General features: G+C 30.3%; 1 protein-coding gene across 1 annotated transcript; it reads left to right on the forward strand.

The window, feature by feature from the left end:
• Nucleotides 1–9,103: 9,103 nt before the first annotated feature.
• Nucleotides 9,104–24,262, forward strand: nito (RNA-binding protein spenito). Its single transcript, XM_035356277.2, has one exon. It carries the CDS (start codon nucleotides 9,630–9,632, stop codon nucleotides 12,114–12,116), a length of 2,487 nt encoding a protein of 828 aa, XP_035212168.1. The 5' UTR covers nucleotides 9,104–9,629; the 3' UTR covers nucleotides 12,117–24,262.
• The last annotated feature ends 1,921 nt before the right edge of the window (nucleotides 24,263–26,183 follow it).

Below are 26,183 nucleotides of genomic sequence, written 5' to 3' on the forward strand. Positions count from 1 at the left end.
AGGAAATGGTAAAAATGTGCAATGCCCTCACCGATCGTATGCTCCAAGAATTTTTTTAAAAAATTGTTGTAATGAGAAGTCTTCCTTGCACTAGTTACAGCAGTTGCAGTAACAGGGTGCCGAGGATTCACGATTTGAGCTGAACAACCTCTCCTGTTATTCTAACCACCTTGGTAAAACCCAACCATTCTTGCACAGGCAGACGTCCCGAAGGCACCGGCCTGACCCAGGTACTGATCACATGTACCCGGTGCAGTACTGGTAGGTAGCAAACCAGTTTTTCGTCATTATTATGACGACTAGTCAAATCTACAGCCTACTAGTAGTTCCACCTCGTCATGGTCTCTGGCACTCTTCAGTGGTAACCCCGCGGGCTCAGTTCAGCGATGAGAAAAAAAAAAGAATTTTAAAAATCTAGTAGATGCGGGACCCATACTCTTTTTATTTAAGACAAAATTTAATACGTGGTAATAACACAAAATCACATTCTGAAACTAAACATTTTGGGCAGGTTCTGACAGAAAGCTTCCAGGAGTACTTCTTGCAGTTCTCCTTAGAAGTGCTTTGGGTGTAGCGAATTACGGGGAGTCTTGACCTTCCGTACTTTCATCTTTGCCACACGCTTGCCTCGAGAAATTTAGAAATTTTCTTTGTTTCTAAGTTTATCACCAGTTGCCACTTGTGATCCTCAACACAGCGATTTGAAAGAGCTCCTTTGGCAAGGAATCAAACAAATATAAGGAGGTTTCGTTTCCTATTTAAATTTGATTCCAGTTAAAGTTTTGATGAATATAGCACCGTGTTGCAGCTTGTTTCCAAGGATCCCTTATCATATTATGTTTTTTGTATTTAAAATGTATACATGTAAATGTAGTTGAGTGTGACAGGACACTTAAGATGTTCCGTAAGGCTTTGGACCTTTATGCTACGACACTGTTTACACTGTGGAGTAATGCTAAATTACTGTTGAACAAGAAGAATCTTAAGAGCTGATAACCGAATAATCGCTTGAGTTCGTGTGACAGGAAACAACAAGATGGAAGGGTAAATAACCCTTTATTATTATTATTCAAATAAGATTTAATAGAACTCCGTGTTGGAGTGTACAATAAAAGCCCACACCTTGGGCTTGAACTCAAGAGACTAAGAATTAAACTAAAACTAATTTAAACTAAAAAGAAAGAGATATAGCCGAAGCTATCAAGATTCTACCAGAGTTGGCCCCAGCCGGATGTAGTAAGTTGAAGTTAAGAATCGACAGGAAAGGAACTTAAAATTTAACTGTTGGTAAAATTAACATAATCTTTACTACACCACTGATGAGTATAATATTTCACACAACAAAGCATTATTTTATAGTGCTAAAAATCTCTGGGATATATTTCAGTGATACCGATTACATGTCTGTATATTTTGTTCTGAGGTGCGGTGGTTTGACTGTATACTAAAGACAACTTTACAACAACAACAAATTTTATTTCATGAACTGTAACATAACTAAAAATCGAAATCGAAATGTATTCCCGAATCATACGGGATGAAAACATGTATGCTTCGCTAGGAGTCCGAATTGAAACTGATTGAAGTTGCGCAGAAACAATGCGCTGTACATAACTTTTATTGCCGCGTAGGAGGCAACATATCGCCCCACGTTGCAGTATCTATGATATGCAAACTAAATTTAAGCATACAATTCAATATCAAATGCTTACAATTCAGCTATTCATTTTTTAAGCATTAACAAAAGACATAAAATTAGTAAATTATTTACAGAATGTAAATAAACAATTCAGAGAATTTGGTAAAGTTTGAACATTTACAGTTTTGTTTTCAATAATTTTGGTAAATATATCAACATTTCAAATAAGAAAAATTTTAAATTTTTCTGTCAACATTACTAAAATATATGTATAATAAAAGAACAATGTATACATTTTATTAACAATGAAACTTAATCTTTGTAATTATCATCAATAGGCAATAAACAAATCTTTGACATTTGCCTTTTAATTAAGACACAATAACACGCCGAATAAATACTAATTCAGAAGTCAAACAACAAAAATCAGCGTTAATTTACAAAATTTTCACAGGACTAGTTTCGATGGTTTTACCGAACCATCATCTTCAGCTGCAAAACCGCAAATGAACAAGATAGGAAATAATCTATCTTGTTCTTTCCTATCTTGTTCATTTGCGGTTTTGCAGCTGAAGATGATGGTTCGGTAAAACCATCGAAACTAGTCCTGTGAAAATTTTGTAAATTAACGCTGATTTTTGTTGTTTGACTTCTGAATTAGTATTTGCCTTTTAATTGGAACGAATTTTGTGTTATTTTCTGACAGATCTAAAATTTGAGGTTCTGCAGTTGAGTTTATGGGTCTGCCTATTAAAATGTGACCTGTTGTCAAGGGTTCGTAATCTAATGGTTCAGACGATAAAGGATAAAGAGATCTCGAATTTAGTATTCCTTCAGTTTGATCAATTACGATTAAAAATTCTTCATCGGTAAGTTTATCATCGAAAATAGTTCTTTTAACCATTCTTTTAAGATGAAATTTAAAAGATTTGATTCCGGCCTCCCAAATTCCACCAAAATTGGGGCACGAGAAGGAATGAATTTCCAAGAGATATTTTCAGCTGCCAAATACTTATCGAAAACTTCATTAGGGACACGAACTAAAGAAGCCTATTGCATGTTTTTCAAAAAAACTTAATGATGCCCAGAAAAATTATAGCTTACGATCGCTATCTTTTGGGTATATATTTATCCGTTAAACATTTACTTGAAGGCCGTGATTTTACTATTTATACGAATCATAACATTTGCGTTTAAGCAAAATAATAACAAAGCCTCTCCCAGACAATATATCTCACAATTCTCTACTAATCTACGCCATATAAGTGGTTAAAACGGTTCTAGGAAAAAACACCCACAGGAAAAAAGCCCATAGGAAAAATGCTCACAGGTATAAATGCTCATAGGAAAAAAGCCCACACAGAAATATGCCCACACAGAAAAAAAAGCTCACATGGAAAAATGATCACTTAGAAATATGCTCACACGGAAAAAAGCTTACATAGATATATCCTCACATGGAAATAAGCCCACTGATAAATAAAATACGTAGAAATATCCTTATATTAATCAATCAATAAATTAATCGATTTTGAACATCGTACACATACTTAATTTTTAAAAGAAAAATTATTTGATCATTCGGAAAAAATATTGGACAAATGCTCACATAAACTTTTTCAGGGGCGGTATGTAAAAAAATGAAGACTATAGTAAAATTTTGCATGTACTATAATATTTTATACCACTGCCCCTGTACGACATTTTTATTCCTGTAACTGCCAATAGTTAATTTTTTTTAATTCTATTTTTGCACACTTTTGATGTGTATCTATAGAAATTGATGTTTAAATGTAGTTATTTACGTTTGGAGCCAAAAAAGTTCTAGAAGACCACAGTTTCCAATCGAAGTGGGGAATTATTATGAAGCAGCTTTCGAAAAATCTCCTAAAACCACAAATTGTTACGAAAGCTTTCATAAGGAACTGAATTCATTATTTAATTGCAGCCATTCCAGTATGTGGTTTTTATTTGACGGACTGAAAAAAGATTTAGCCTGTCAACTTTTATTATTAGCTATTGTAAATACAGAGCGCACTGAAGTTAAGAAAAAAAAAAAAGAAGAAGAAGAAGAAGGGAAGAGAAAAAAAGAAAATGTGAAAACTTGACATTTGGTAATCGGGAATCATATAAGAAACTATGATGAAATCGATGATAAATTTAGATATTTACTCATATATTAGCTAATATTCAGCACGTTTATATATTTATAACTTTTTGAAAATTATATTTATGACTTATATATAATAAGGTAGTTGACGTAATTTATATAAAGTAATTATTTATGATTGCTTATTTTTCTAAATATTTATATTATAAAATGTATAACTCATAGTTACTATTATTTTATTTTTTAACAGTTAAAATTGTAATAATTTCTTACTTGTTTCATTTTTTTCCCTTCCTTCTCTCCTTTTCCTACATTTGTGAATCTTGCAAAGCAACTGAATCTACACATTAGTTATACAGTTTTTGATATATGTTTTGGTATATATATATATATCAATCATTATATGATATACATATATATATATATATACCATAGATATTTTGGTATGTATATATATATATATATATATCAATCCTTATATGATATACATATATATATATATATATCATATAATTTAAATAATTTTGCTTTGAACAATTCAAGTAGGTGTACAGTATTCAAATCGATTAATTATTGATTGATTAATCTAAGGATATTCTTACGTATTTTATGTAATCATTTGAGCATATACCTATGTGAGCTTTTTTCTTCGTGATCATATTTCTAAGTGAGCATTTCTCCATGTGAGCCTTTTTCCTGTGTGGGCATATTTCTGTGAATATTTTTTATATTTCTATGTGAATTATTTATGAGTTTATTTACTTGTGAGCATACTTCTGTGTGAGCGTTTTTCCGTGTGAGCATATTTCTAGGTGAGCATTTTGCCATGTGAGCCTTTTTCCGTGTGAGCATATTTCTGTGTGGGCTTTTTTCCTGTGAGCATTTATACCTGTGAGCATTATTCTGTGAACATTTTTCTCGTGAGCTTTTTTTCTGTGGGCATTTTTCTGGTCACCGGTCAAAACAATATGGTTGCAGATAGGCTATCTAGAATTGAGGACATCGATTCACCTGTTGTTGATTTTGACCTGATAGCAGATGCACAAATTGATGATGTTGAACTGCAACAGTTGAAATTACATTCCAAATCATTGTATATTAAACAGCACCAATTATCATCAGGAAAACTCTTATATTGCGATACTTCTACAGTACATCTAATATCAGACCATTGATACCTAAAACTTTTCGGATGAAAATATTTAATGCAATTCATGGTTTATCTCACCCTGGAATCCGAAGTACTGTAAAAGAGATTACTAAAAGATTCATTTGGCCGGATATAAAAATAGATATTAAGCAGTCGGCCCAAACATGTATCGATTGTCAGAAAAATAAAGTAACTAAACATACAAAATCAGAATATTCTCAATATCAAGCACCATACGAAAGATTTAGTGTCGTGCATATTGATTTAATTGGGCCTTATTCACCTTCTAATGGATACACTTATTATTTGACGTGTATTTATCGGTTTACCTCTTGGATGGACGTGGTACTGTTATCAAATATCACAGCAGAATGTATAGCAAGAGCCTTTTATGAACATTGGATAACACGATTCGGTGTACCTTCCAATGTTATTACTGACAGAGGAATTCCTTTCATTTCAGAACTGTTTCGAAATTCGGCCTCGCTATGTGGAGTAAAAGTAAACTATACAACTTCTTATCATCCTCAAAGTAATGGGAAAATTGAATGTCTACACCGCACTTTAAAAACAGCTATTAGATGTCATAACTCTCTTCATTGGACAGAAACATTACCAACAGTTCTTATGGGTTTGAGAGCTGCTCTAAATGAGGACTGTAACTATACAATAGCTGAAATGGTTTATGGCAAAACTATTAAATTGTCTGGCGAATTTTTTGAAGACTCAAGCATGCCAATATCTAATGATAATTTGTAAGTAATCTTCGAAATCAGATGGCTCCGTTAAAGCCCTATTAATCCAAATCCAAATGTAAACAAAAGATTTTCATCCCAAAAGATTTGTACACATGCTTGCATGTTTTTCTGCAGGTTGACAGAGTAAAAAAAAAACCTTTAACGCCCCCATATGAAGGATCATTTTTGGTTCTGCGAAGAACCTCGAAATATTTTCTTCTATTAATTAAAAATAAACAAGTTAGTATCTCTGTGGATAGGTTAAAACCAGCTTATGTGTTACAACCTAATGAACTTTTGCCTCCAACTTCAAAAAGTGATCATACATCTGTGCCAAGTCAGCAACTAGAACAACTTAAAAAATCAACCCGATGTGGAAGACAAGTAAAACTTCCAGTTCGTTTCAATGACTCTTCTTGAACTTATAACTCTTTCATATTAATTTAAAACTTAACTATGCTTTTCTTTGTGTGCATAATTTCAATTTATATATTTGTGTCAGTGTTATTTGTATCTTCTTTACCACCATGTTTTCAGAGTAATGTAACTTTGTTACTGGTAAAGGAGTGATGTAGGCAACATTATTATTGGTCATAATAGCTACAACTACTTCTACTAGATAATAACTACTACTTTCACTTCACCTATAATTTTAGCTTCGAAGTGTTGTCATGCATATTTACAAAGCATACAGACCATTTCTCTACGGGCTGCTCTCATTGGAGGAAACATCTGCTTGGCGGTCATATTTGGAATGGCGAGTTATCGCCTTGTAGGCGTGGTAATTAATGCCAAACAAACGGAAGCAGCGTTTATTTCATTCAATATTTTTTTTAGTTTATGAATGAAAGCTTAGAGGAATTGTGTGGAATATATTTTAAATAACCTACTGATCTTATTAATAGTTTATTTGTATTTTAATTTAAACTTTTAAAAGTACGTAATTGTTTTACAAGAAAAAGGTGTTTACATGGAGACAGCATATGCACTTTTTCATCATTTCTGTTAGAAAGAGTCTGTTGTGTAAATTTCCATAGCGCATTAATTTATACCAATAAAGGAATATTAAAAAATTAACCAAATGAAAACAATCAGTAAACATTCAAGGGCGTCGGATACCTATTCTTTTTACCTAAATTATAACTAAAATTATATTTTATTCCATCATGCGCTATTTCTATTGAAACGCTTTTCGGGATCTTGGATCGTAATCTTACTACTGGTACCTACTACAAAGAGTACAAACCAGTAAACAAAAATAATAAAAATTAACATTAACAAAAATAGAGAAAATAAAGGCGTTTAATTTTTAACACCGCACCCAAAGGCGAAAAGACAAATAATGACAAAGTCATTCAATAAAGTTAAAATAAAAATAAATCCGTGTAGGGCAGAGTTTATGAAAGCTACGCGCGGGGATAGAACCGGCGACCTAAAAGTCGGAGAACTATTCCCGCGCTCGTTACCACTCAGCTGCGGTTTCTCCGCAGCTGAGTTTAGCAGCATTTTTGTCATTAGATGAATTAGTTTTAGATGAATCAGTTTAGCAGCATTTTTGTCATTAGATGAATATCGAAGTCACTTGGCAATAAACACTTTTTTTTATAAGATATAAAAGTTAAGAAACAAAACAAGTCAAATAAACGATATTATAAGTGCTTTTAAAAATATCTTATCACTTTATCTTATTTTTAACCATAAATGAAGAGAAATTAATGCCTAGAGTTAGAAAGTAAAAAATTAATCTGACTACGAACAATTTTGATACCAAACAATCTCTATATAACAAACAATAAATGAAAGGAAGGTTATTTAGTTAACAAACAGTTAATTTTTATGAAGAAATAACTAGCTTTTACATTTATATCACTTATAAAAACACTTTTCTGCAAAATAAACCGCTAATGCATGAAAACTGCGGCAGATATTATTTACACAGTAAGAGCTAAGTGCTATTTCTTGACATTGCTGAAGAAGCAAATCTTATTAATGGTCTCCTGTTATATGAAATTTTACAATATATTTCTTAAATATCAGTATATTTCTTTTTTCACAATATATTTCTTAAATATCTAAGAATTGCACTGAATACAGATTGCTTAGCCAAACGGTATTTACGCAGTATAAAGTTTTATCGATTCCACTAACGTGATTTAACAATTTATATAAAAAGGTGCCGACATATTTTCTTATACTGTTATGTTCGTTATAATTGCAAATATTCTGTTACATTGCACAAATTCACATTAACATAGGACATAACCAAATCCAGAGTAGTTATGAGCTCCTCTTCACATAGTGCCCACCAGCGGCCGAGCGGTAAAGTCGCTGAACACTGGTAGTTCGGTCCGAGGTTCGAATCCCGCGAACGGGCTGGCTGCATGGGTGTTTTCGTGGTTTTCCCCATGTGTAACGTATATACGAGCCAGTTTCCCTTAGAAAGTCCTCCACGAAAGGCATCTCTCCCCTTAGGCAGATAGTCCTAGTGTGCTTTGCCATAATTAAATACACCAACACCTCTTCACATAGCTCGAACGAAACTAATAATTGAATCTTTTCAGCCTGACCTCATAAGCGGCAACCAATAAGAACAGGGGTGTGATGGCTGGGGCCAGGTGCTTGTTGAAATCAGCAAGGAGTTAGCGAGCGCTACAAAGAATAATAAAGATGTTATATATGAAAACAATTAATTCTTGCTTTTGTTTTTTGACGTTTAAATTATTATAAAAAAAGAACTTTGCAAGCAACCACAAACTATGAATGTACTATTATTACACTTACATTTAAAAGTTTGGAAACGTTATTCAAGGTCTCGGGAATAGTTTTCAATTAACTGATATACACCTGATTTTCTTAATAAAAACATTATTAATACTGGTAAGCATCAATTATAAATCTTGCCTCGTTTTCTGCTGAAATTTTCACAGATGTTTCATATAATTAATTGATTTCTTCATTTCGGCATCAACGCAGCTTGTTATAAATACCGTAATATTCGCCATTACTTTGAAACAAATATTGTTCACATGTTTTTCCTTGAATAACAAAAGACCTTTCTTGTTGACATCAAGGAAAGAGAAATTATTTCCAAACGTATTTTTAATTTCTCGCAATAGCCATAAGTTTCTAAATTTTAAAAAAATCAATTCATTTTAGCGGAATATCTGATATCGACTCCATTGTAAACATAGGACATGCGGATGTTGCTGTTATTAAACCACGTGACCACATTTTTCCTCTTCTTCTCTTGTGGAATGTATCTTCGCGTAGTACAAACTCCGGTTCTACTATTTCAGTACTTATTGCATAATTTTGTAACCTATGGCAATTTTACTGATAAAATGTTGTTTTATTTACTTATTACTAGGTATTAATATGAAATTACAGTTTCTTTTGCTTAATTTTCCGAGTCCATTAATTTTTTATTTACGTTAAATATTCAAAATGTAGCTTTCGTTATTCGGCAACATACTTGTAGTGCCATCTGTATTTGGCATTATTATTACGTCCTATTTTCTTGCTAAATTAGTTTGTTGAGAGAAAATTTTTTATGTTACTGCTGCAGTTTTCGAGTTTTTTGAGTTCGATAATAGTATTAACCTGTACATCTGTTACGTGTAAACGAATTTTGTGTTTTTGTGCGATTAAATATCCGACTACTTCATCAATGGCGGTTGCTGGCTTGGGTATCCTAATCACATCCAACATGTAGTGTTCTTCCGATTTATAAATCAGAAATATCATTGATACATTTGTGTTGTGAAATTGTTATTAGTTATTTTATTATTCAAATATCTGTATTAATGCATATATGTTTTTTTCTTCTTATTTATATATATCGATAAAAAAGAAGCATGTGCGGGTGATTGCAAAGTTTGTGTATTTGGAATTTAATGCTGCCGAATTTGAAGTGTTTGTTAAAGTTTTGTGATCTGTGATTAATTTATTTCAATTTATGTGAAAAAGTGCTTTTGTGCAGTGTATTTCCTTAAAATGAAAAGACAGCAAGATAGAGATTCCCCTGGTAAAAAGCGTTCACATTCATCTGTTTCGCGTTACGATGACAGCCCCAGGGACCGATCTTCGCCAGATCGCAGAGAAAGAAGAGGTTCTAATAAATCCCCCAATGATCAGAGAAGGGGACGGACTAGGGATTCATCAAATGAGAGAGGTATGACAATTAGTCGCTCTGGCAGTGCTATGGGTAGAGATTCTTATGATGATTACTCGCGGAATATGAAATCCGAGCGAGGGCCACCGCCAGTGTCAAAAACGTTGTGTGTTTCAAATTTAAACCATAAAGTTGGCGATGCTGCGATTCGTGATGCATTGCTTCGTGAATTTAATAGATTTGGTGAAGTGAGTGTTAAAATTTTTCACAGTGGTAATGAACGTGTTGCATATGTGTATTTTAGAACCTATGAAGATGCTCGTGATGCTCGCCATTCTAAAGCGAGACTTGTGCTTTTTGATAAACCTGTGCAAATTGAACCTGTTTTTGACCGAGGTGTGTCAGGCAGGAGAAACAGGAGTATTAGTCCTGAGTATAGTGGTATGCGTGGTGTGTCACCTGCTCATTCTTCTGCCAGCAACAATAGTATGGGACGTCATGTGCTCGGCAGCAGACAAAATGCAATTGAACGTAATCAACCATATCCTCACCCTCGTGATGAAATGAGAAGGGATATGCATAATGATTTTCATCATCATCCTATTCATCGTCGAGAGGATTCTAAAAAAGAAAAATTTCCAAATTATTTGCATCATGTGCCACCTGAAGAAGATGACAAAGCTACACGAACTTTGTTTGTGGGTAATTTAGAAGTGACTATATCGGAGGCAGAACTCCGAAGGATATTTGAAAGATATGGTGTTGTGGAAGATATTGATGTAAAGCGACCTGCTCCTGGTTTGGGCAATGCATATGCTTTTATCAAGTTTTTAAATTTGGATATGGCTCACCGAGGAAAAGTGGAAATGTCCGGTCAATATATTGGAAAATTTCAGTGTAAAATAGGTTATGGTAAAGCTACACCTACTACTCGCATATGGGTCGGTGGCTTAGGCCCATGGACCTCATTATCTCATTTAGAAAGGGAATTTGACAGATTTGGTGCTATCAGAAAAATTGATTTTGTGAAAGGTGAAAATCATGCATATATTCAATATGATAGTATAGATGCTGCACAAGCTGCATGTCAAGAAATGAGAGGCTTTCCCCTCGGAGGTCAAGACAAAAGATTGCGTGTAGATTTTGCAGATCCAGGTCCTTACAGTTATTATCAATCGCCATCCAGAGCTGGTTTTCGGGAGGAAGAAGGTTATATACCTCCACCACCTACTAAAAGACAAGGTTTTAGGAGTGATGTGCAACCAGCTACAGATGATTATTATGGAGGTTTAGACAATAACTGGTCTAGGAATAACATGTATGAAAATCAACCTTATGATCCTATTTATGATAGATCACCAAAGTTTCAAGGTAGAGATTCTTGGGGACTACCTGAACATGAGGAGCGACATGACTATCGGGCGTGGAATCGTAATCATCAGGGTTGGTGGGATGATCATCCAAGAAATACCAGAAATGATAATCCAGATAGGAGAAAGCGTGGCAGATCTCCAGATATGGATGATGCAGGACGTTTGGGCCATGACATTTATTACAAACGTCCTCGCTCTCGCAGCCCTGAAAGGAGTGATTTTGAACGCTCCTCTGCTAGCAAAGATACTGTTTCACCACGCCGCAATCGCAGTAATGGTGGCATTAACCGACGAATGTCTCGAGAAGGCCATTTGGCTTCTGAAGGAAGACAGGAATTTCGCAAAGATTATGATTATGATTCAGCCAAAAGTGAAAGGAATCGTCGACAAGATTTTGACAAAAAAAGACAGCTTCATGAAAACCTTTTAAAAGACGGTGTTGCAGTAGCTGAAAGTGTCGACAACTTACAAGATTTGGCAAAGTGTTGTCCAGTTGCTTGGCATGGTGGATTAGTTCTAAAGAATAGTGCATTTCCTACACGAATGCATGTATGTAGTGGTGATCCTTCATTGGTCGATTACATGATGAAAGACCTTGCTTGTGAAGTTCCGATGCTTAGGATTACTCAAAGATTAAGATTAGATCCTCCTAAACTTGATGACGTGTCACGTCGGATATCCTCTGCAGGACCTCATGGGCACTGTCTACTTTTAACATTTCCTGGTCCAATACAACCTGGAGAAGACCAGTCTGCTTCAGTGCAGCAGCGCCCTCTTCGAAATCTTGTATCATACCTTAAACAAAAAGAGGCAGCTGGTGTTATATCACTGCCTAGTAATACAAAAAAAGAAGGGAAAGATGCAAGTGGTGTTATGTATGCTTTCCCACCATGTTCATTTGCATTGGATTTATTAAGACGTATTGCTCCCAATTTAACATCAGACTGTTCCAAAGAGGATCACTTGGTAGTGGTGGTAGTTAAGGGATCGTCATAAATACAATTTTCACAAATGTTTTAGCCATGCATAAGACAGAATGGTGTTTGTTTGAATAAAGTGTTTATGTGATCTGCCTAAATCAATACTTCTCAAGTGCGTAGTTACATATGTGTGAACCATTCAGTGCCACAGATGTGAAGGGTTAATTCAGTTATTATTTTTTTCCCATAATACTTCTGCTACCCATATTCAGCTCACATTTTTAACATGTTGCATTTCAACAAAATGTGCATTTTACTCATTGTGATATACAACCATGCTGTTATCCTTTATTTAATATAAATTTTCTTTTATCTTCTATTTTACTTCAAATTGGAAAATGATTATGCAACAATATTTTAAATCAAAACTGGCACAATCAATATTAAAAGTGAACCAAAGTGGCTTGGTGCATCATACTGTAAATTTCATTTAAATGTTATGAAATTTGTTGAATACTTAATTATTTGTGCTTCATTTTTTATGCAAATAAGAATGTCGTGATGAAAATATGTGGCGTCGGAAATTTCTGTGTGAACAAAAATCTCAAACGTTTAGATTGTTAAAATTTTATCTTTTAAGACATTGTGAACATCATTTCTGTATGTTTGAAACTATGTTATGCAAAAAAAAAAAGAAAAAAAAAGAAAATAGCATTCAGATGAATAATATTCATTATTGTCTACTTGCATATATTCTACTGCCATTTTTAATTTTTGTCATAAAAGTGTATATACACATCTTTGTTAATTTTGTGTTTAAGCATGTGTAAGTTAATTGTTGAAAGAAAATTGAATGAATGCAATGGTATTAACAATTGATATTAAAGAAATCATTTAATTTGTTTTAAAAAAATTAACTTTTATATTTAATATTTATGCTCAGTATAATTATTCTTGGAAATAAGATTGAAATTTCAGTTTTATCATGGGATTAGTAGTCCTTTGAATTAAAGTGGCTTACTCTACAGCTTTGGTGTCTAACATCTAAAAAGCAAATAAGTTTTACATTACAAGTTTGGAGATTGTAGTTTTCTCAATTTTACTGATTAACCACAGTGGTTGTTAATAGGAAAATCCCAAAATTTTCATAATTATTCATTTATGAGAGTAAAATGAATATTTGTGCATCCTCTGGGATAGGTTAAGTTAATCATCATGCTGTTGAAGTAGCCAGTTTTGAGAACTGTTTTTTTTTTTTTTTTTTTTTTTTTTTTTTTTTTTTTTTTTTAAGTTGTAAATAATATTGTTGATAATGTCATATGTATCATAAGTTATGAATTAGAATTGCAAAATTTACAGGTTCACTGTATCTGCTAACATAAGTTGGTAAATTTAATAGAATTGTAGTTAAAAATATATATAAAGTATTTTCTAAATAAATATTATTTCAGTTTTCCTTATATTTTAACAGATAGATTATTTATAATAATTATAATCATAATACTAGAAAAAGAGAAAAGAAGGCAAATAGTGTTGTTGACAATTTCTCTTTCTGTGTATTCATACTGTAGGGGTTGTGTGGCTAAAAATGCTAATTTTGATGCTGTGTGTAGTGTGCAAAGCATCTTGCATTTTGAAAAGAATTACATTTCATATCTTTGGCATGCAGTTTTTGTGTATAAAAATTTAGGGCCAATATTTGATCTTTTGACATCCTGTGTTTTCCCTAAATTTTTGAATTTTTTCTGCCCATTGTAAATTTTCATGACAGCTTTCTCGGTAATGCTGTTCAAATTGGAAAAATATACTTAATTATTACATTTATTGTAAGGGGAAGGTCTTGATTGCAGCATGACTATAGATATATGTTTTATTAATTTTTGTATAGTACATAAAAACTTGCTTTCAATGTTCTGTTGTGTATTACAATTTTAGAATTATGATTCCACCCCTTTCCATCAGTGCTGTTAAACTTTCCAGTTCTTCCAAATAGATTTGGGGAAAAAATAGGAACCATTTCAAAATGGTTTGTAGCAATAAACTACACTTCTTCATCATATATACATTTCCTATAACAGTACTTCTTAGTTATGCCCTGGCTACACTTTTTGGCAGCCCTGAAAGAGTCAAACACACAAGTGTAACTAGAAATAGATGTGTTGATATCTATAAACTATTCTTAAAAGCAGAAATTGTTTGCTGTTAAAAATGCGACATTTACCTTCTCTTTCACGAGGGGTAAAAAAGCTTGTAATGGAAAAGTATGCTCAATACTATAAACCACTTTTAACATTTCTTTTTATTTAGGAATAGTGTCAGTTTTATCATTTCTCGGTGTTATAGTAACTTCAGATGAATTTATGAAAGTATGTCATTTCATTAATATGTATAACTTTATAAAAAATTAATCATTAATTTAAAACTGATTAAAGTAATGTATCCTTTAATTAAATAAATGTCCTTCTCAAATCCTTTAGTGAAAGTATCCAGATCTAGGTTAAGCTTTTAGTAATTAATTGTTTTGATACATATAATATTGTAAAACAAGATACCAGATGTTAAAAAAACAAAGTGTTCCATTCTATTTGAGGATAGTTTGAATTGTTTTTCCAGTGTACGAATGTAAAATCATTATTGGAGTAAATCCAAGTTACGAGCTTTTATGTTTTCAATTGTTTATATGATAATCTTTTAAGAAATAAGGCTGGTTCACTTTGGTTTCATTTGTGTTTTTCGGAACAGCATTGTTAATTTTCAAAGCAGAACATTTTGGTCCCATTAAGTTTTTTTTTTTTTTTTTTTTTTTTTTTTTTTAAGCAGGATATATTTGAAAAATATTTTTTGATTGCACCACATAGAGGTATTGTTAGCATAGCAATCTTTTTTTTCTTTACTTTATTGTTCGTTTAACGTACATGCTTACATACATAATGTAATTAAATAGTTATATACAGTATAAAAATGCATAATTGCATATAAATAAGGCTATTAAAAAATCTTTAACTTTGTCCAGGAGCAAATTTTCTGCAATTCTTCACAGGTATTCCTGTATTGTGCAGCTATTACTGTTGTACCAGAAATTTGTTATGTTTTTAGAAATTTTTCCTAACATTTTGGTTGTACTAAAATGCTGGTACCGTAAGTCATAGACCAGCTGTTCTGTTTGTTTAACTGATTTAATACAAGTGACCTGGTTTTCGGCCAGTTACAACATTCAGCATGCTTTTCAGTCTTGAAATAATCATATCTGGTTTTCATTTGAAAACAGGTAATTGGTTATTGTTGGGTATTGGTTGAAATTGGGTTATTGGTTATGAAATGGGTTGAGCAATGGAGAGCTATTTACTTAAGGGCAAAGAAGACTTTCTGATAGAATTTGGTTCATGTTCATTCTTCACATGGAGAAAACCTTTAGCAGTCATCCTTTCGGCTGGCATACAAACCCACCAGTGTTCAAAAGTCTGATCTACTTGAATCCAATGGATTTTAAAATTGGCTGTATTACTTCCTTTCACTTTTTAAGTTTTTTAATAACTATTGTATGGATGTTATATGTTTTTAATATTATAGTAGTAAAAAGAGTAAAAGTATTGGCACTCTTCTGTTATCAGGACCGGATTCAGGAATGTCTATATGTATATGCATTTCTGAATCCAGTCCCGATAACAGAATACCAAAGGGTACTGTTCTGTTATCAGGACCGAATTCAGAAAAATATTGAATGTATGTGTATATATATGCACATAAATTCATACGCACGTGCATACATCCCTACATTTTTAAATCCGATCCTGATAACAGAACAGTACGTACCAAACTATTACTAGAAATAAAAGTTTGTATATGAAATTTATAGAAATAATGGGTCTGGAAAGAAAAGATAAGTTTGATGACAGCTGTTACATACATACTTGCTCAACATGCATTATAACCATGAAAAGTACAAAATTATTAGAATTAGATTTATTAGGCTACGACACACAAACACTAAGTGAGCAGCTGGGTTTGAAAAATAACACTGCCAAATGATTTAGTGCATAGCATTTGCCGAGTTATCCATAATTCTCTAAAGCGTTTTAAGAATTTATAACAATTTAATTATGCACAAATGCTGGACATGTCCACATTTTCTGAAATTCTGTGCAATAAATTGTGTTATCCCATGCATGTGCTAGTATATCTTGATAAGCCATAGCATTATTGATGTAATTGTGATGATCTTGAATATTAATGAGAAGTATGATTGACAAATCTTCACAGGAAAATGTCATATGGGGTTAAATCCAAAAGCCATATGCGATGACTATTGCATAAATAAACTTCTTTTCTAGAATGACCTATCCACCGTAGTGATCAGTTTTGATTTGAGATATTCGTTGCATGTGGTCTCTACTTTTTTTTTTGGGGGGGGGGGTAACATTTAGCTAAGATAATTTTGATAATGGTGTCTGTGGTAATGGGTTAGAAAAATATTTTGAAAAGAGGCATCATCACTAGTTTTCACTGAACTGTATCAGTTGACTTTTCAGTTATGTCCAGAAAAAGTCCTCTTCCCAGTAATGCACCATTGTCTACCATGGCACCAAAGGTGAACATATTGAGCATTTGTGGAATATTTTAGAAGAAATTATAATCAATGTTCCTCTGCTGCAGTGCAGTTGAACATACTATTAGTTGTGTAGTTTATTTGCTGTGAATTTTAAAATTGTGCTATGGACTTAAGTGTTACACTGTGTAACAAACTGAAGTATATTTGAATTCAAAGTGTATTTTTAGATTTGTTGATAAACAAATGAAATTTTAGGTTTCTCTTCTATTTAGTGCTTTCATCTAAGTGAAAGGATTAATTTATAGAGCTTTCTTATTTTATGTTAGCAGATGAAATGAGCTGTAAATTTTGTTTGGTTATGATATTGTAATAAATATTATACATCATTATATGGTGTACATGATATTACTTTCCTTCATTTTCTTTTTAATCTATAATGAATTATACTTATTGCTTAAACTGCACATCATATGTTATAAATTTAAGCAGAATAATACTGTATTTTTGAATGGTATACTTAGGAGCATTGGTTATTTTTAAAAGTCCTAAGTAAAATACACAGCATTTAAATTAGTAGCAACAACAATTTGGTTGTTGCTACTGCTGCTATTCACATAAAAGGATTTTTTATAGTATTTTATATTAAGTGAATATTGTTTTGACAGTATTATATAATGTTTATAATTCTTTTAGGTAGTCAGCAAACACATTTATGTTTTAGAAATAAAAAAGTATAGGTAACAAAAAAACTGCATAATGAACTTTGGTTTTGTTTATATAAAGCGATTAAATCTGTGTCTTTCAGTATCATTCAGTTGTAAATTGGATTGTAGCTTCTAGTGCTGTTAGGGTTAAGTTTGTCATATATTGATTAATTTTCACATATTCATTTAATAATATATGTATGTATACATATCTTGAAAATATTTTCAAAGGTGTTTTAATTTGTATAAAAAATAAGAGATGCTGTTTTAAGTGATAACTATAGAATTGTGTGACATATTTCAAATGTTTTCAAACGTCTTATTGTTTTAAAAAAGGGAGGTGCAGCCTTACCTCTTTATGGATAACATTCTTTATTTTTCTCATTAATAAATTCTAATTTATTATTATGCTTAAGTGTTCTTAATGGTGAAAACAACACTAATAATGCTTTAAAATGGTGTGTTTGTCATTATATTATGAAATTATGTGATAAAATTTGTTTTGTTATTAGGAATCGTAAAAAGGAAAGTTTGAAGGCAAACTGAAAATTGATTAAATTTTTAATGTATGTAATGATAGTTGAAAATTAATGTAATCATATTATTTTACAGATTTAGTTAAAAATGTCTTTAAACAATTAACCAAAGAAAATTTTAATTTGTTGTCAAAGAACATCTATCGAGAATTGTTCTGATTTTTTTTCTTTTTAACGTATCATTAATTCAACATTAGTTTATAAGTAATTCTGTTTGCATGTGACTGCAATAGTTGCATCCTTGTAAACAGATCAGTATGTGAGAAGTTTTAAAATGTATGTGTTTTTTAAATAAGCATCAGAAAGCATTTTATAAAGAATCACTTACTGTTTGTAATATCTGCTTTTTTAACTGGGCAAAAGAAGAAAAGGTCTTAAATAAGAAAAATATCCATAAGTAAGAACAAATTCAGTGCTTAATAGTATATGGAATTTTTAGCTTGTCAGATCTTAAACGGATCAAAATCATCAAATTTAAATTACAGACTTCATATATCTGCTATTTATATATGTTTAAATTTGCAGGTCCATTGTTGAAATTGGAAAAACAGTCATTATGATTATGAAATTTAGTATTTGGAAGTTAGTTAAAATATTTTTAAATAAAATTGTATAGTAGAAATACTCTGTTCAATCTAGGCTAATCAAATATTAAAATATTTTATTAGAATTTGAATAATTTGCCTTAGTATATCTGGAAATTTTTCTGGCTATGTATGCCATTCAGGTTTTATTAAATGTAATTAAAAATTTTATTGCTGAGAAATTTAATCAAGTTGTCTAATATGTATTATATTCTATGATCAGAACCTTTTAAATAAAACAAGTATAAGTTTTTTTGTTCTTTTAATAAGAAATGGGAGAATGTTCTTTTTTGGAGGGAAGGCACTAATACAGCAGTATTTTCCCCTCATTCATTGGCATTAAAACTCGATTGAAACTAATGTGGGAATGAGAGAGACATATAGGTAAACATTAGTATAGTTTGATCTAAAATTTAGTTTATAATTTATAGAATCTAAAATTTAGTTCTATAGAGATCTAAAATTTAGTTTATAATTTATAGATTTTATCGTATTATAGAAGAAAAATATGATTAGATTATTAAATGACTGGAAAGTCTGAAATTTTAATACATACCTAAATGTAAAGCTTTTTAAAAGTGAAGATTATTTCTGTTTTTTGTTTTTCACCAATTTTTTTTAAAGTCAATTAAAACAAGAATATACATAACATCAAATGCATCATTAAATTCAGTTTTTGAAACTTCTGATAGTTTTGTAACTATCAGGGAATCTTTTATTAAATCATCTTTAATTGTCTCAATTCATCATTGTCATATAAAATTTCACTGACTATTTCTTGAACATTTCTCAGTTCTACTGTCTTCAGATTTTCATCCATGTGTAAAGTTTTTCAAAACTAATCAGTTTGCCTGATAAAGTATTCTATTCTGCATCATTTACTATATCTACTGTAGTGATTTTTCAGTTTCATTTTCTGAAACAAATTTTGCTTTCATGAGGCTATCCTTATGGCAAATTTTGGGGATATTCTTTAATGAATAACGTTAATTTCAGATTCTTGAAGACAAATACTGCATTTTTTTGTATAGAATTTCAAAAAGTCTTTAAATGAAAGAATTTCTCTATGTTTTTGTACAAGTAACTATTCCAAGCTTTAAACATCTATATTATGCAAGAAAATCTTCTATTCCAAAAATCTGTAGGATGATAATTGCTTTCCTTAGTAAGTCACAGCTGTTAGTTACATTGGAGGTAAAAGCTTATTGAAACCATAGTACAAGTACTCTTTCCATCCAATCAGTTTCCCATTTTATAGCGAGTTTTAAAATTTTCTGCTGAAGATATCTTTAGTGCATTAAGCAAGCATCTCCTCACACATTTTAATCATTTCTGAACAAAAATTCAGAACAGTAACTTATCCATCTTCAAAACTGTGAAAATTTACTCACCATATTATGTTCACAGCAAAAGACTGTTCAAGTGAGAACAAGTAATTTGTTCATGTCTGATTGATATTAATCCTTTCTTTGATACAAAAATACTGAATTACCTTCTTAGTTGAAATAATAGATGCATAGAGCATAACCATAAATAAAATATAAATATGCATGGATAAAAGATCAAAAGAATTAAAAAGAGCCAATATGAAAAATCATATGCTGCAGTGAAGCATGTTAGCAAAAGGTATAAATGAAAATTTCTATGATAGTATGTAACAGAGAGATATATTTTAAATTGCAATATGCAAGTGAAATTCCTGTCACATTTTTGCTAAATAATCAAAGCAATATATAGTGATTTGTCACTTGTAAATCTGCAAACAGACTTATAATTGGGAGATTATTGTATATTGCTTTGTCTTTTTAAATAATTTTCAACCAAATATATGTTAATAGAATAATGTTAGCAAGACAGAGAAAATAATTATAAATTTACTTCTGTAATCAGGTCCATATCAAGAGTGACCTTACCATAAATATTCTGTAGTGAGAGTTGCGAGTGATTTTAAGCCATTGAATTGCATTTGTATTAGCATTATTTGCTCTTAACTTTTCAGATTATTACTGTATATTCCGACATATAACACACATCTGTAATTTCAAACTATGTTTTAAAGTTTTTAGGTATAATCAGGATATAACGTGTACCCTTTTCTTTAAGAAGAAACCGAGAGATACAAGTGCGATGCTCTTACCTTTTAAAGTAATTCATTCAGAGATTTTTCCCAGGCTTTGGAATAATGGTATACTGAATTGATAAGCAGAAGGTGGTGGGGGTATTCAATGCAGATGTGCACAAGAATGTTGTTCTAGGGTTTCTTGAAAAGATAAACATAATTTCAGGTAAGAATGCACTTCTGACCTGAATAAATTTATGGAATTAGGAGTCAGATATTTTCTCTGAAAGAATGAGAGCACACGTAAAGGAAATAATCCAATAATGAAAATTTTATAAGTTTGTAAGTTGTGTCATTTCTTTTAAACAAACAGCATTTAAGTTACGTGGGAAAATCTAATATCTATATGCTCTTCTTTTTCTTATTTTTAGATATATCGGTTTTATATTCGGCATATAACGCACACGTGTAAATTTCAATTTTGTTTTTTTATTAAAAATGCACATTATATGCCAAAATATGTGGTAATTCTTATTATTTATAGGCTACAGCTTTTATTAGTTTCCCTTTTTATTATGTAATTTCGATTTATATCAAAAAGCCCATTTATCATTTCCTTTATTGTGTATTTTAAATAGCCAGATAGATCTTTTCTTACCATTCAGTGTTCCTTCACGAAATGTTTTTGTCAAAGTGTTCAGTTTTTTAATACCAAGTTAACTGCCAAATCTTTACTCATGCTTTTCATAGTAAAATTAGCTAAATAGGACTGTTAGATTTTGTTTAGTATTTATATCTGTTCTTATGAACTTAAATATTTAAAAAAATAGTTATTTTTTAATTTTTCTTTTCAATACCCTTCTTTAATTTTTCATCTGAGGCAAATGTAAATGTATTTATATTTCAGTTAAATAGTATTGACATAGAATTTTATTTTGTAATCTGTAGTTTGTTTTTAAATATGCAGATTTGTTCCTTGCATGAGAAATTACATTAATTCCAAATGACAAATGCTATTCACTTTTGTAAATTTTAATTCTGTTATTCAGAATGTAATGTTGTTGTAGAATAGTTTTTGAAATTGCTTGCACTAATTTCATAATCTGGGTAAATGAAAAGGCATAGCTTAAGCTTGTTTTATAGGTACTTCGTAAATAAATTAAAATTATGCCGAAGAAATAAATGTTTACTTTTTATGCTATTCAGCACCATTCATTTATAATCAATTAAGTGACATATGTATTAATATATATGTAATTCATGATAGTGCATCTTTTTTGTTTTGAAGATTTTTTTAATATTGCAATAAATACATATTTTAAAAGATAACAAAAATATGTGTAATATAAAGTTGATAAAAAAAACACTAGTTTTAAAACTATTTTTGTAAAATGCTATTGCTTTTGAATAATCTTAGTTTTACTTGACGGAAGGGAAAAAATTATTCATAATCATTCAGTATTTTTTTAGCAACAATGTAATTTATGTTGTAGAATTTCATGTTTCCTTGAAGGTGAGTTCGTCATACAGAAGTCAAGTTTTTGTGGTTTATGACTAAATTTTTACTAAACATAACTTTGAGCATTGTATAAAAAGTTAGATTTTTAAATTTTTACAAAATTGATTACTTAAATTTTAAAATGCAAAAACACGAATATTTGCCTTATGTAAAACATTTTTATAGTGGAAAATATGTTTCTATGATCAGTAGCTGCAAAAATAAAGGCAACATATGCATTTTTATGAACACTGTGGATATTTTTTTAACATATTTTCTTAGTGTTGTTAACTAAATTATTTTCTTAATGTTATTTTACTTTTACATATGATCGCTTTATGTAAATTCTGTCATATAAAATATAATGCACTGCATTTAGTGAGTATTATACTTTTATGTGAAATTCTTCCTACTAAAGACCTTCTACTAAGCATTGTTTAATAGCTCTAATGAATGATTTGTTTTAACAAATTTATTTTAAATATGTTCTTAAGTGACATAAATGTTTCCTTTTATAGTTTTAAATTAAAAGCAATAAAATAAAATAAAGTCTAAAAACTTGTGATGTGCAGTTAAGCTCTTATCAATATGTATACATAAAATAATTAAGAAAGATATAAATTGAATATAGTTTTGAATTTATGGTGTTACGAATGCACAAAATTAAATGCAACTGAGTGTGAAGTGTATAATAGTATATGTAATAAGTAGTTGACCTTACTAAATCTTAAGGATTTAATTTTGAGGTTTTGTAATGAGCTGATGTATATTCTTAAAATAAAAATGAGCCTGTATAAACACTGTAAATATTGAAACATTTGAGAGATAAATAGAAATTTAATTCATTTTAGATCATCTTTCATTAAAGTAAGTTAGTTTCTTGTTTATTTAAAGCAGTTAATATATTTTCTATTCCAAAAGTACTAAAATAAATTTAAGAAGCATTTTAACTAATTTGTGTATCATGCAAAATTTCAAAGTATTCACTCAAAATTTCGTTATAAAGAGCAAATTCTCTACATTTTTTTAATCATTTCTGCAAGTGTTATTGAATAAATGTTTTCCTTAATTCATTCTTTTGATATCAAAGCAGATTTTTATGAAAATAATTTTTGCAACTTGTGGATGCTAGTGAATATAGTCTATATTTAATATTAAATTACATATCAGTTATTTATAAATATGTGTGAAAAAGATATGGATCTTAAAAGGTGGAGTGTTGAGTTTTTGCTATGTTCTAAATGTATTCAAATTTGAAAATCTGATATGTATATAAAATTATTTCTGTATTATTTTTAAGGATGCAATTATATAACTTTTATGATCTAAAGTTGTGTCTTTTAACCATTTTCTGTTAAAAATTTTGTCTGAATATTTGGAAAGTAGATTTCTAAGTTATATTATAATTTTTTATGCAAATGAAGATTTAATGTAAAAAAAAAAAAATGGATAAATTAAGAACTCAGTGTTTTTTCTTTGAATGTACGCACTGAATAACTATCAATATATTTTCATAAATATTATATGTGTTATACAAAATATCAGAGAGAGATTCAATTTTTATATTATTTACAATAATAAAAATTTTAACTCTACCTTTGCAATTTATGAGTTGCAAAGGTAGAACTTTCATTATTAATGAGGCTGTGAGTAAAACATTTTGCTTAAAATACGTACATTTGATATTGAAAAAAAAAATATTTTCATAACGTGAATCATTTTTTTGAATGCTGTATCACTGGTGAACTTATTTGTAGATTTTTATTTATTCAACAGAAAATACTCATAGAAATTAAATAAGTGTTTCATCCTTCTTAGATGCTTTGCAAAGCAGTAAATAGACATGTTATAAATAGCATGATATGTTGGTTTTAATATTATATTCAGCAATGTTATACATTTGAAGCAAATAAATTAACATTTCTGCTATTAACTGTTGTGAGCATTCATTTGAAATCAAAATAAATGAACTCTGAATACTTAAATTGTTCAAAACTTCTATGGAATAGTTATCTACACAGTATTTTTCACAAAGTGTGTATTCTCAGACTCCCTGTGAAATCTTACAAGGTTTGTCTAATGAAGGTGTAAATTTAGACGTCCAAAACATTCATTTATATAATAAATCTGTGTATATTTTCATTTTACTTATTTTGTAAATTAACTTAGTCCTCACATTTGTAACTGTAAAAATTTTGAGACATCAGAAACTATTTTCATTGCTGAAGTGAAATGTGTCCTTCACTCCTGTATGGCACTAAATGATTGTTAGTAAAGTGTTATCTTAAAATATTTTGTGTCTGCTTTTTTTCCATATGTATATGTATTTCATGTTGCTGTTAATCAGAATATTATAGTAATACTTTAATATAAAGATATATTTCTGACATTTTATTTTAAAATTCATGAAACATGCCATAAAGCTTTTTCAAGAGATTTGAAAATATACATAATTAAGTTAATAATGCATATCAATTCCTTTGCCTGCATTTAAGTTAATGATTCTGTTGCAGAAATTAATTATATAAGCTCATACAGAATACGCCTTAAGCAAAAATTTAGCATTTATTTATTTTTTTAAATTAACTGGAAGAGAGAAATAAAGTTTTCTGAACCAAACTAGAGTAATATAGTAAAATGTGTAGTAATCGTTAAGTTACAGTTCTCCTTGGGCCTTCAGTAGTGACCGGTATATAGAGAGAAAGAAGTTAGATAAAATAGTAACCTATCCTCAATAAAAATATGTTTATATTTTATATAAATATGTATATATTGGATTTGATATATTATCTGAGAATATTATTATTGTAAAATGTATAAATGATTACACCTGTTTAATTTGTAATTATTTCAAAGGACGAGTGGGAAGAGGTACACCACTCATGAGCATATACAATGTCATGTTCATTATTAAATTCTTTTATGATGGTCCCATGTCCCATCAGTATCTGAACAGTTAAAGCCTACTGAATTCTGGGAATTCGATACCAGGTGAATAGGCTTTCTACATGTTTAGTTTTGTCCTGCCCCCCCCCCATGTGTAATGTGAAAACGAACCAGTTTCTTTTTGAAAGTTCTTCATGAAGGCATCTCTTGCTTTAGCAGATAGCCTTTGTATTCTTTGCCATGTCACAATAATCCAACCTAACCTGATCTTTGATGATGCTCTGTTTTGGGTCTCCTGTAGTTGCTGACTTTGATTGGTAATCAACTCCATCTTCTTGAAACCAATTTTGGAGAAGAAATATTTTTGTTAAAATTAAGGAAAAGGCTTTCTTTTGCCTTATGTGTAGAGGAATGGTCTAGATATGAATTGAAAACGTTATGTTTTGTAATCATTGTGCAACATTAAAATTGAAATTTTAATAGCAGATCTTCAGCTATAGCTTCAGTTTCAGACCACAAAAGCAAAATCCTTATTCAGGGTTTGTACGGTCCTTAAATCCTTAGATTTTTTGGAATCGATTTTTGGTCCTTAAAAGTCCTTAATTTTTGTCAAAATCAACAGAAAGTCCTTAAATTTAATCATCTAAAATTTCTGTCTGTTTTTACAACTGTCATTTTGAGTGTGAATTAGCATTTTGAAGAATATTTTTGGCAATTCACTGTCGTATATATGGTAATCTTTTGAATGGGTTCATGAGTTATAATTTGTTTCTATTTCTAATAAAAATGATGGAATACTCGAGTTTCTAAGCAAGAAGTGAAACATAAGCATTTCGAAATTCATTTTTTCTAGTAAAGAGCTCTTAAACAACTTTTTGCTTTTGGGGATGTTAATTCTTTTATTAAACGGTTCAAAATTTGGCGACTTTTCAACATTTTGGTGATTTTAAGATTAGTTTCTATAGAAACTTTTTAATTCCAAAATCTGAGAATTTTTCAACAATTTTTTTAAAACATTGTAACATTGATAAATTTTATTAAAATAATGGTAGTATATTTAAATTATATTTAAAAAATAACATTAAAATAAAACATTTTTGTTTTTCATTGTCATATTATAAAGTTTCATTTTGGCAACTTATACAATATTTTAAATCTGAAAAATAAACAAGATATAATGCTATAAAACACAATTTATGAAACAGCTCTTAGCAAAAGCAAAATTAGCTGTATAATTAATTAAAAATGTCTTTTTTAAAATTTTTTCATAGTAAGAGTTTTTCCCATGTAATTGTCTCAGAATATTCAAAATTCTCAGAATGTGCAT

Source organism: Stegodyphus dumicola, chromosome 9, assembly GCF_044657685.1.
Source record: "Stegodyphus dumicola isolate Sdum_Otavi_A_Nest chromosome 9, ASM4465768v1".
In the NCBI taxonomy this organism is placed as follows: Eukaryota; Metazoa; Arthropoda; class Arachnida; order Araneae; family Eresidae; genus Stegodyphus; species Stegodyphus dumicola.